Source organism: Aplysia californica, unplaced genomic scaffold (genome assembly GCF_000002075.1).
Source record: "Aplysia californica isolate F4 #8 unplaced genomic scaffold, AplCal3.0 scaffold00532, whole genome shotgun sequence".
Classification (NCBI taxonomy): Eukaryota; Metazoa; Mollusca; class Gastropoda; order Aplysiida; family Aplysiidae; genus Aplysia; species Aplysia californica.
The window spans coordinates 289,974-302,473 of NW_004797802.1; the positions used below are offsets into that span (position 1 = coordinate 289,974).

Sequence of the window (12,500 nt, forward strand, 5' to 3'; positions counted from 1 at the left end):
TTAGATCACAAATGTATTTACACCGAATTTGAATATTTTAACTTTTTAGCATTTTAAAGTAAACTAGTTACCAGTCGTGAAGTGAACTTTCGCAGAGGTGAACAACTTGTGTTTCGCGCGCTCATATGACCTTAGCAGTTGCGAGCGCCGTAAAACCTTATACTAATACAATACAATACAGTTATTAGCCTGACTTCATTTTTTGGTGACTGGGTGGTTTGCAGATGGGCACTTTAGTGTGGTTGCACCTTTTTTTCTATCAAACATCTATCATCTTAATTTCTTCTCCTTCTTCTTTTTGTATGTTACGCTTCAGTAACATTAAATCTTTGGATCTTTGGATAGTATAGTAGACACTGAAAACTCTGTTCTGACTTGGTATTCTGCTATGCTTTTTTTCTTCTTTTTATTTTTTAATGAGAGGTGTATTGTATTTACACATCATTCGAAGGTAAACATTTAAAACTTTCATTTTCTTGTTTTGGTGTAAGTTGATTGTTTTCTTCTCAGGTTGATGTTGCGAGCATTACAGCCTGTGATGCGTGAAAAAGTCCTGTCAGAAATGGACTCTAATTTCAGGGTAAGTATTTCTGGTTCCTTATGAGATAACATTCAAACTCCACCCCACTCTTTTGAAGCATAATAATAATAATGGTGTTCCAAATGATTAGACTTCTTATTTATTTAAAATAATGTGTGTATATGCTCTCAGAAATGGCATATCTATTGAAATACAATTTGTATGAGGTGTTCTTCATAGATCATTTAAATCAAAGTAAAGTTTTAATGTGCATACAAATCAGTGCTGCATAGATTTGTTGAAATTCATTTCGACTCTAACTCAGATTTGAGATCATAAAGGCACAGTGACAGCATAAAAGATTTAATGCCTGGTCTTGCTTGAATTATTGCTAATAATGCAGTTTTGATTTTGTCTATCTACTTTTCTTTCTTTACAGGCTGTATCAAAGACAATCATAAGTATCGCCAATGGCTTGAACCACAGTAAAGAATCAAGAGATATTTTCATTGACATATATGAAAAGGTATTTTTATGCAAGATTGCATTGTATAGCTACCCGCAAATTTGCAAAATTGTTTAGGCAAAAAGCCCCTTTCAACACTGTTAGGTTATTTGTGGCGGGTCCTCCGAATGTAATGTCCATCTCCGATGGGACAGAGCTAAATGGGAATATTTGTGTAAAGTACCTTTCCCAAGGACACAACGTTGGAGCGAGCTGAGCAACAAACCCCATGAACCCGCAATCTTATGATTCAAGTCTAGCTGCCTAACCACTAAACTACTGATACTACCTAGTTACTTACCCATACGTCGATGCTTGACTATGCAAAATAGGTTGTGGCTGGTCTTTAGGTAGCTATGGCACAATTTTATTATTAGGAATGTTTCACAATGTTTAGGAGGTTTCTTTCTGAGTGAACTCAAGAAAATTAAAGAGTGGTTTCTCATGTTATCTTGACATACTTTTAAAAAGAACAGAATGTGTTTGGGCATAGAGCTTTGCAAAGAGCTAGTCTGTACTATTCTTCTGTAGTGGATGGTTTTGGGACAACTCTGATACTGATAGGTACTACTTTTCTTTCCCCCTGTTGTTTCAGTCTGTTTCTCTTGCTTTTGCCTTGAGTCTGGCATGATTGTGTTGATATGTTTCTGTTTACTCAAACTATTCTTCTGTGGTGTCCACACAGTATTTATCGCCAACAAATATCATGATTTCCACAGAATTATAGCTGATTCTAGCATGATTTGATCTGTCTAGTTCTTTTTTAAAATGCTACATATACTGTCTACATCTTCTTCTGCCACCTGTGCTATAATTCCAATCTTTTTTTATTTTCAGTTTTGATATTTTCCTACCTGGCAAAATGGTGTCATGATCATGCCAATATTGTTATTGAACTGCAACTCAATCACTCCACTCAAAAACAGATACTATAGAGCTTGCTGTTGAGTGGGGCTATGCCCTATACGAATACTTTTTGTTATTATTATTATTATTATTATTATTATTATTATTATTATTATTATTATTATTATTATTATTTTTGTTCTCGCTCCATTTAATACTCTGTTCTACAGCTGATTGAGCAATGGATACAGTGGCAGTGGTCGAAGAATGATGCCCAGTCCTTCCTCCTTGCTTTCAAGGACACATCTCTACAGCTGGATTTGTTCAGGTACGCCATTTCAAAGTGCTGGATAGATTTACTTTCACGCTCTGCTTTTTATACTTTTAAGACACTGACTGCTGTGAGCAGTAGGCCAGGGAATCGACAGGTAGCTGGTAGGTTTGCTTCGGAGTTCTATATCAGTTTGTCCAGACATTTAAAAAAGTATTTTTCCATGATTTGTATGTTTTTGAGAGGACTAAGTTGTCTACCTTTTGAATATTCAGCTCATTCTCGTGTGAGGTGTTACAGCTGGACTGACAAAGACTAACTGCTGAAGGCTATCATTCAAAATTGTTTTCTCTATGTTTTCTTTTAGAACGAAAACACAAATTGACTTTACGTTGTTTGTGTGTTTACTTGTTAATAATTATGAGGGAATCGTTTTTTAAATTTTTTTATAGGAAGTGTTTTACGGTGCTCGCAACTGCATAAGGTCATTTGAATGCACGGGACACATTAAACATATTCGGGTGGTAGGAAATTTTGAATTTTGCCCGGGTGGCGGTTGAATCTTCTCTTATTGATTTTAGACCACCAAGGGATCTATAACGTGCGCAACTTGCACACGGGACCTCCGAGATTTTTCGCCCTTGTCCGAGAAGGCTAGGTGTAGATCTTTCTTACTAGAAGATCAGGGGTGTGGTCGAAAGACAGCAGTAAGAAGGAGTCAAAGAGTAACAATAGAAAGGCTGCAGAAAGAGTCAGGAGCCCAGAGGAGGGGGGGGGGGGGCAGAAAGTGGAGACAAAAGCAGACGACAGAACATTGCTAGAGATTGGAAAGGAGGTGAAAGGAGACAATTTTAGAAAAGAAAATCTTTCCGTCGCTACCCGGATTCGAACCCAGGACCTTTGAAAGAGAGGCAAACACCTTAACCTCAAGACCATGAGAGCCCCCAAGAATCGTTGACTTTGGATTGGACTTTTACATTTGATACATTTTAAGGTCTTCTTTAATGGCAAGGCACTTCTGTTGATCCCAACATCATCTTCAAAGGAAAATATTTTGAAGGTTTTATGAAAAGAAGAGAGATGGGGGGAAGAGTACTCATTTGTTTCTTATGTTTTACATGTCAAATTTTTCAATGAAATCAGAGAGAGAGAGAGAGAGAGAGACAGACAGAGATAGAGAGAGAGATAGAGAGAGAGAGAGAGAGAGAGAGAGAGAGAGAGAGAGAGAGAGAGAGAGACAGAGAGAGAGAGAGAGAGAGAGAGAGAGAGAGAGAGAGAGAGAGGGAGAGATGAGACAGAGAGAGATAGAGAGAGAGAGAGAGGGAGGGAGGGAGGGAGAGTATAATGAAGTATAGGCTTTCTGTGTATCAAATGTTGTGCTTTTCCACAGATCATCACCAAAACTGGTAAAAGTATGGGAGCGTTACATGGGAACATTTTGTCTGTGTGTGCTGCAAATGTACCCAAGCTGACACTGACGAATCTGTGGAAGGAACTGAGGCAAAGACTATCGCATTCAGAATCAAATCCATCCCTGGCTCTCCTTCAAATGCAAAGTGTAGACTGCAAAAGTTGTTTGTGTGGACAACAGTTTGAAATTGATCTCCTGTGTCTGCTGCCAAGGAGCAATTATTGATATCATGAATGGTTAGAATGATAGCTGAGGCATTGTGAGTACTGCTGTGTCAAGCCAGAAATCAAATCGGAGACAAAAAAGTAGAGACGCGTCACTCCTCGATTTAGGCGAGATTGGGGTCAGGCATCTGGTGAAAGTTTCACGCCGTACAACTAATTAGTTTGTTCCTCACAACCGAGGAATCACCTTATTGTTTTCATAGTAAATTAAGCAAGAGGGTTTGTCTGAATGGGTTTTAAACACCATTTCTCTATCTTTACCGTCACGTCATACCAACATCCACACATTGATTGAGTCAGAACATTTTAGTAATTCTAGTCAATGTTTTGATTAAAATTTCAACACATACCTTACTGCATATTTCCTCTCGGTCAGTATAATTATTGACCTGTCTTGGTCACGTCCCCACTCCTTATTCCTGGCCTGCATCTCATTGCATTAGTGCGCACAATACGCCAAATCGTTTCTATTCTTCTACTTCTACTCCTTTTTCTTCGTCATTCTCTTCTTGTTCTTGTTTTTCTTCTTGTTCTTCTTTTTCTTCTTGTTCTTCTTCTCCTCCTCCTCCTCCTCCTCCTCCTCCTCCTCCTCCTCCTCCTCCTCCTCCTCCTCCTCCTCCTCCTCCTCCTTCTCTTCCTGCTGCTGCTGCTCTTCCTCCTCCTCCTCCTCCTCTCCTTTTTCTTCTTCTTCTTCTTCTTCTTCTTCTTCTTTCTTCTTCTACTTCTTCCTCTTCTTCTTTTTCTTCTTCTTCTTCTTCTTCTTCTTCTTCTTCTTCTTCTTCTTCTTCTTCTTCTTCTTCTTCTTCTTCTTCTTCTTCTTCTTCTTCTTCTTCTCCTTCTCCTTCTCCTTCTCCTCCTCCTTCTCCTCCTCCTCCTCCTCCTCCTCCTCCTCCTCCTCCTCCTCCTCCTCCTCCTCCTCCTCTTCTTCTTCTTCTTCTTCTTCTTCTTCTACTGTGGGTGGTTGGCGGGTGCTCTGGTGTGGTGTACTCCTTCTTTCCTATCAAGCTCCTATGGTCCTTATCTCTCCTCCTCCTCCTTTTTTATGTATGTTACTCTCTTGTAACACATCTATTCTTCGGCACTTATATGACCTTATTGTTGCAACGCATCAGGTGCCGTATAACTCTTTCTAAAACTAAAAAACCCCAACTCTGCTTCCTTTTCCTTCACTGGAGCTTAAATTTTATGAATTCATTTATTATGCGCACATTTATTGACCAACTTCACTACATACCACTACTTCCAACGTATTGACTAAGATGACTCCTCGCTCCTCCTCCTGTCCCTGGTATTAACTTATAGGAAATAACAAGGGGAAGTGATTTTGAGAGGAACAGACTATGAAATGTACGGCGTGACATAGTTTCGAGGCACTGCTTCACCGATCTCGCATAAATAACATGATGCAAAGAAGTTTCGAGGCACTGCGTCACCGATCTCGCGTAAATAACATGATGCAAAGAGGGGCAGCTGACGAGTGAAATATCTCTCACTAGTCATCTCCGATCAAATATACTTTTATTTAATGGTTCTGTGTAACTACTGCTGCAAGTCTTGCAAATGTTAGATAGGGTTATAGATGCTAATTATGATGTTTTCTTAAAGGTGGTATGTTCATCCTTGTCATGATTTTTCTGTGTGTGACCTTGCTTTGTGTTAGCAAAGTTCAAAAGCAATTTCCTTGTTTCTCATAGGAATGCATTATAATAATAGCATTGTACATGGCTCCATGAGGTATTTGATGGTCTCTCAGCCTTTTAACTTCACTGCACTTGCTTCTGTTATGACTCCCACATAGCAGCTAATAAAATACCTAGGCATTTGTCAGCCCAGTTGAGCATTTGGTATTTCGTTTTCCATATCAAAATAAAAGTCAGATCCAAGTATGGGTCAGACTGTTTCACTTTTGTGGGTATTCAGGTCTCATGTTTGGTTTAGCACCATGCGTTTGAGTGCTCTTAATATTTATTGTCAAGTTATTGGATAGGCTCCTTTGCTTCTTAGTGACAATTAAAGAAATGTCTTTCTTGTTTTTATGCTTTGATTTCTGTGAAATCTTTAGTTAACAGAGTGAGGTTCTTTTCCATTCCCATAGCTGAGTTGGTCAGCTAAGCTTTTTACTCTAACAAACTGTTTAAGAAGGTGAAAGTATTTGTGAGCATGTGTCTCCGAGCGTTCACATTAATTTCATTGTCTCCCACTCCCATTTAAGCTGTGGGATGCCTCACCTTCAATTATACAAATGTTAGCCACTGTGATTAGGCCTACTGGCTTTATGTTTAAACTTAAGAGATGTCTCATCATATTCTTGATTGGAGATTATTTCATTGGTCATTAAATAATTATTTATTATTGTTTACTTGTGTCTGTTTTAATGTTTTTCCAAGTTTTAACACTCAATGTGAAATTTAATAAATGTTTATGGTGTATTATATAAAAAGTAATTATTTTATATATATTTTTGCACTGTATGCACCACAAGCAAGTACTCTTTGTCTCCCTTTCTCTCTTTGTAGCCAGTTTGAAGGGCGCCCCTGACATTTTTGTTAGTTTTTGTTCCTTGGGATGGCATCTCATTGTAACCATTTATATATCCATGTGCTTCTCTCACACACTCTAGAATTAGAGTGACCATGAATTATAGCTTTTAATAGAGGAGGTATAATAAAAGACTTCTTCATATTGTCACAACATCTATACTCTCAAAATACCACTAATGAAATAACAGACCAACACCATTAATAGTTTTTTCATAGTTAATCATCCCCCCCAAATAGACCCACCTCTTCGTGATGGGGGAGATTAGTACTCTTCGAATAGGAAAAGAAAAAGAGGAAGCTAACGGGTCCAGGGGTGACCCCGAAAAGAGACATATTACTTTACTATGTTTCTCACTCTTTCTATTTATTGTTTTTATTGTTTTACTTTATTACATTTATTAACTTCTCTTTTGTCCTCTCTCCGTCGACAACCTTTCTTTGACCTGGAGTTGGGACGGGTATTGGTGGGGTGGAAAGCAGAGGTTCATTGTCTGCACTGTACTGGATGTGACCTTACGTAGGGAATACCCAGCTACATACATGTATTAAGCATGCACTTATCGGAGTGCCCTATGACTGTGGAGAAGGTGCAGAGACCATTTGCGTCTTGCTTGTTGACAACATTAATCCTCTGGGATCTGCCATGCCTTCCCCCTGCCCCCATCTCTCGGATGAGAGGACTTGGTGGCTCTGGGAGGGGGGGGGGGGGAATCTAGCTTCAAATTGGTATTATTACTACTACTAGAACTATTATTATTATAATTTTTGTATTTCAGCAACACACAGCAACTATGCTCCTAATAGCGTCTGTCTCTTCTTTATCTCCTCAAACAACTTCTCAATATAATACAACAGACACCAACATACCCATTCATTTTTCTTACAATCTCTCTGTGATGGAGTTGGGTTTTTGTTTGTGGCATTGCACCTACAGCCACTGCTTTATCTCCTACCCCGGGATGGAAGGAAAATCACAGAACCACCAGTTTTAGATGCTATTCACAAATGACAGAATCCCATACGAGCTGAGACGCCGCTTCGGTAATCAAGGTCTCCCCCAGGTCTTAGTGGGCCACCAAGCTGGCCTGGTGGATGGTTATTGGAAGGAAAAGAAAATCAGAAAGCAGAGAAAATGAAAAAACAAGAAGAAAACACCCCCTACAACTGGTAACGGAAAAGAGAAGCTTATAGACTTCAATATTCTTCAGGCAAATGTCTGTGGCTTGGACAAGAAGAAAACACAATTGGGGAAAATTTTGTATGAAAGGAAAGTCCACATTGCTCTATTACAGGAAACTCTCCATTCATCCTGTGACATAAACATCACTGGGTATACCCCTTATCCATGTAAATGTGAAGGTTGCCAAGGGATTATAACATATATCAGAAATGACATCCAGGGTGAAGTAGAGCTCCTTAATTGGCACCCCACAGACGCACATAAAGTCACCCTGTGGTATGGCAACAGCAAGCTCATACTCTATAACATCTATTGTCCCCCAAGTAGCACTCTGAACTTCATGGAACAGAGTATTATCTTTAAGAAGACGGTCATAGCTGCTGACCTTAAGGGGGGGGGGGGTTTACACCTGGAGGCTATCTCGCTTATTACTGGACTGAATTTTACCAAATTTGACACATATAACAAGCATAGTAAGGAGTCTTAAAATCCGCAATCAAATTTGAGAAAAAAGTTTCGTTTCCATGGATACGCCGCCATATTGGATTTTATTGACATGTCTTACGTAATGAATACCGCACTTATCGCTCATGGAAATCAATTGTTTTTTTGCATGCGTGTTCACAAACATTAGATCTAAAAATTTGTCTGTTGTTTTTTTCCTAATCGAATTAGAAAATTTTAAATGAATTTTTTCCTGAGGTAGCATTCAAGTTTGCGAAAAATCCGTGAAAATCCACACTCCAGACACCACCAACAAAAATCTATTCCATATATAAAAAAATTCAACAAATAAAATATTACCTCTTTTCTTCCTTCTGTGAAAATTTCGTGAAGATTGGATGAAAAATGGTGGAGTTATTCAAAAAAGTATAGAGAAAAGTCGCATTTTGAGAAAACGGCCGATAAAGAAAAATAAAATACTGACTTTATGAGGAAATGGCGGTTACAAACATGCCCAGTATGGGAAAAAGTACCGTTTTGGGGGGTTCTTATGCCATGTAATAGTTGTAGGAGAGGCTGGGGAAGCTAAAAAAGCCTACAACTCAAATTCCATGATTTTGAGCAGAATTTTGATTTTGGGGGTGTAGCCCCCCCCCCTTAATGGACACTCCCCCCTTTGGGGCTATGCTGACCAAAACAACACAGGTAAGAGGATTGAAGAACTATGTCAGTCCTCTAACCTCATCCTTCTTCAAGATGTGGATTCAACCAAAACACTTCTTCATAGGAGACATGGGACCCTCCACAGACCAGATCTCACCCTGGTCTCTGATGATTTACACAACTACTGCAGTGAAGAGGTGCTAGACTGTATATCTAGTGACCATCGTCCCGTTCTCACCAAAATCAGTATACTGAAACACAGACAAAGGAAAAGAAGAACCCGTTGGAACTTCAAGAATGCAAACTGGGATCTTCTTCAGAAAAACAGCTGAGGACACTGTTAAACTGGATGATCTAGACAATAAAAGTATAGACGCCCTTAATAGTGAACTCACCTCCACCATCTTCGATGCTGCAAAGAAGAGTATCCCACAGGGGTGCAGAACCAACTATAAACCCTTTTGGATCGAGCGCTTGGAGAAAGCTACATAAACTAAAAATGATGCCAGACATGAATATGAGAAAGATCTAAAAAATATGGACAAGAAAATTAGATACAAAAAGGCCGTAGCAGAGGCTAAACTTGTCACCAAGGAATCTAAGAAGGAAGCCTGGACGCAGAAGTGTGAGGGACTCAATTTACGTCAAGGTGGACGTGAAGCTTGGTCACTTCTAAATAACCTCACTGGCGAAAAAAGGAAAGAAAACACCAAACCCCTACACACAGAAACCGAAGTTCTCACCAGCGAGTTAAAAAAAGCCGAACACTTCAATAAACATTTTGCCTACATTAACAAGAGCAGCAAAAGGAATGACCTGGACAGGGGTCTACTGAGTGTTCTGAAAGGAAAAGAGAGAGATTTGATGACACCGAGTATCTTCCAGGACTTCTTAACCAAGCGAGAGCTGGACTGTGCAATCAAGAAACTGAAGAAGCGAAAAGCCCAGGTCCTGATAAAGTACACAATGAGATGCTACAAAACCTTGGTGAAAAAGCCAAATTGCTACTTCTTAAGCTCTACAACAGAACATGGACTGAGGGAAATCTGCCTAAAGCATGGAAACTAGCCACTATAAACCCAATCTTAAAGAAAGGAAAGAAGGCCAATGACCCTAAAAACTGCCGCCCAATATCACTCACGTCCTGTATTGGCAAGCTCTGTGACAGAATCCTCAATTCTCGTCTTTATTGGTGGCTTGAGTCTTCAGGTCTGATATCACAGTGTCAAGCAGGGTTCAGGTCAAAAGGCAGGACAGAAGACCAGCTCTTCAGGCTTACACAGAAAATCATTGATGGATTTCAAAGAGGGGAACAGACAACGGCTGTGTTTGTGGATCTCCAACAAGCCTACGATAGAGTGTGGAGGAAAGGACTACTCTTAAAACTGCAAAACATGGGAATCAAGGGAAACATGTACTCCTGGATTAAATCATTCCTTACAGATAGACTTATCCAGACCCAGATGGATGAAACCTTATCTTCAAAAGCAGTACTTGAGGAAGGACTCCCACAGGGATCTTCTATCAGCTGTACCTTATTCCTTGTCTTCCTCAATGATGTTTCAGATGTTCTCAAAACAGAAAAAGCCCTTTTTGCTGATGACCTGGTCGTTTGGCACACTGGAAGCTCGACAACAATAAGCAGACGAAGACTACAAGATGATCTAAATTCCCTAGGAATCTATTGCCGTTTATGGAAGATGAAAGTAAATTGCGAAAAAACTGTCTACTCTGTTTTTACGAGAAGCTATAATCTTGCAAATGCAGAAATCCTTTTCAAAATAGATTGTACCAACTTGAAAAAGGAAAATAACCCAGTGTATCTTGGAGTACAACTTGACAGCAAGCTCAACCTGAAACAACACACCAACAACCTCAGGAAGAAGGCTATGAAGAGACTTAATCTCATCAAACGATAAGCCAGTACCAACTGGGGATCAGACAAGAACACCTTGAGAGGCCTCTATTTAGGATATACCAGAGCTGTTTTTGATTATAATCTTGTTCTACAAAACATTTGCAGTAAAACTACAAAAAACTCAATGGACACCATCCAAAACCAAGCTCTTCGTCTTATCTCTGGCGGAATGAGATCCTCACCGACTGCGGCTTGTGAAATCCACACAAATATTGAGCCATTAGAAACTAGAAGAAAACGGACAGCTTTAGAAGTATATGAAAGATCTAAAAGGCTAGAAAATAACCACCCTAAAAGAATCCTTGTTGACAAGTGGAAACCTAATCAAAGACTAAAAAATACACAATCTGTACTTGACACTGTTCTCAATCTCCAAGAAAACATCACCTCCCTGAAAGACGAGAACCTCTGGAAAGAGTTCCTCCAACTCTCCCACCACATCTCACCATAGCAAAGCCAGAAATTAGGAAAACACTTTTGGACAAGAGCAATAAAAACACATATCCTGTAGCACTAAAACATTCTGCCCTTGAAACAATTGATTCCTATCCACCAACATGGATCCACTCATACACTGATGGATCTGCCTTTAAGGCAACAATCAACGCTGGCTATGGGTCAGTGATCAACTTGCCCAGTGGGATAAAAAAAAAAGTCTTTAATTTTAGCGGGTCCTTCTGCTCCAATTTCATTGCCGAACAACAAGCTATCACCAACACAGCAAACTACATCAACTACTTGTTTGACACTAACCCACTTGCTACCACAGACATCGTTATATTTACAGACAGGCTTTCAACACTAGAGACACTTGAGAGTGGGGCTGATGGGAACAAAGACATATTGCACTTGATTTGGAGTCTACATAATTTGATAAGTAGGCACCACGTCACAGTAGTCCTACAATGGATTCCTGCCCACACTGGGATACAGGGGAATGAAAGAGCTGACGCTCTGGCAAAGAAAGGAGCTAGCCTCCCTCAGCCTGAAATTCCTTCGAATTACACCACCTGCTGCCAAATAATCAAGTCAAACCTCAAGGAAGAGTGGATGAATGATTGGGCCACAGGTACGACAGGAAGGAGGATGTATTGCCACATGAATAAACCACTGGTCAAAGATCCAATCAATGAGTTGAGGAGGGGAGATCAATCCATATTCTTCCAACTTAGAACACAACTTGTACCCCTCAACCAACATCTCAACCGAATTGGAGTAAAGCAGTCTGCTGCCTGCCCACTATGTGACTACCCCTCAGAGACAGTGGAACATCATCTGTTCTTCTGTAGAAAACTAACTGATTTAAGGGGATGTTTTCTTCCCAAGCTACCCCACACATCTAATTGCCTCTACTCCTCAAGACAGCAATTAGAACAAACATGCAACTATTTCCGAATGGCATCATGCAGAAGAGTTAACGCTCAGATGCTACTGGATCGCTAACAACAACAATAACAACAACAACAACAACAACAACAACAACAACAACAACATAGTTAATCATAGTAGCAGCTGCTATTCATGACAAGGGGCTGTACTGATAAACACCCCCCCTCCCCCCAAAAAATGCTTGCAAGAGGTGTTCGACCTCTTCTGGGATCGGGATCGACTTACAAACTCGAGAGCAAACGACAGAGAAGATACGTCATGATGTAGCCAAAATAAAGCGGGGAGTCAAGACCAACTGTGTAGGTAAAAGGGGACTTGGCAAAGAAGGCTGATAAGTTATAACACAATGCAACACCTTTGCTTAAGTGACAAAAAGACCTCGGAAGACGCAGCAAAGCTACAGATTATCAATCCTTTTTCTTGCACTCACATCAACATCTTCTGCCAGACACTTGGCCTAAATTAAATAGCCACATGAGTATTACAACGCAGGTATGATCGTCTGTTCTGACATATTGGGAGTAAAAGATACACAATTATATCTGTTTGCACGTTGTACGAGTAGCCTAACGTGAATTGCTTGTTTCAC

General features: G+C 39.9%; 1 protein-coding gene and 1 long non-coding RNA gene across 2 annotated transcripts in view; both read left to right on the top strand.

Annotated features, from left to right (window-relative positions):
- The window catches only part of LOC101862890 (acidic fibroblast growth factor intracellular-binding protein), a 14,718-nt gene extending 10,480 nt beyond the window's left edge, over positions 1 to 4,238 (top strand). Inside the window, exons 7-10 of the mRNA XM_005106416.3 lie at positions 511 to 580; positions 960 to 1,046; positions 2,102 to 2,199; positions 3,533 to 4,238. Of these exons, the coding sequence (XP_005106473.1) occupies positions 511 to 580; positions 960 to 1,046; positions 2,102 to 2,199; positions 3,533 to 3,614 (337 nt within the window). The 3' untranslated portion in view covers positions 3,615 to 4,238. The remainder of the gene's footprint in view (positions 1 to 510; positions 581 to 959; positions 1,047 to 2,101; positions 2,200 to 3,532) is intronic.
- A 614-nt stretch (positions 4,239 to 4,852) lies between these two features.
- LOC118478387 lies at positions 4,853 to 6,134 on the top strand. Its single transcript, XR_004859011.1, has 2 exons — positions 4,853 to 5,190; positions 5,242 to 6,134. It is a non-coding gene; the product is annotated as an uncharacterized LOC118478387 (long non-coding RNA).
- Positions 6,135 to 12,500: the final 6,366 nt, after the last annotated feature.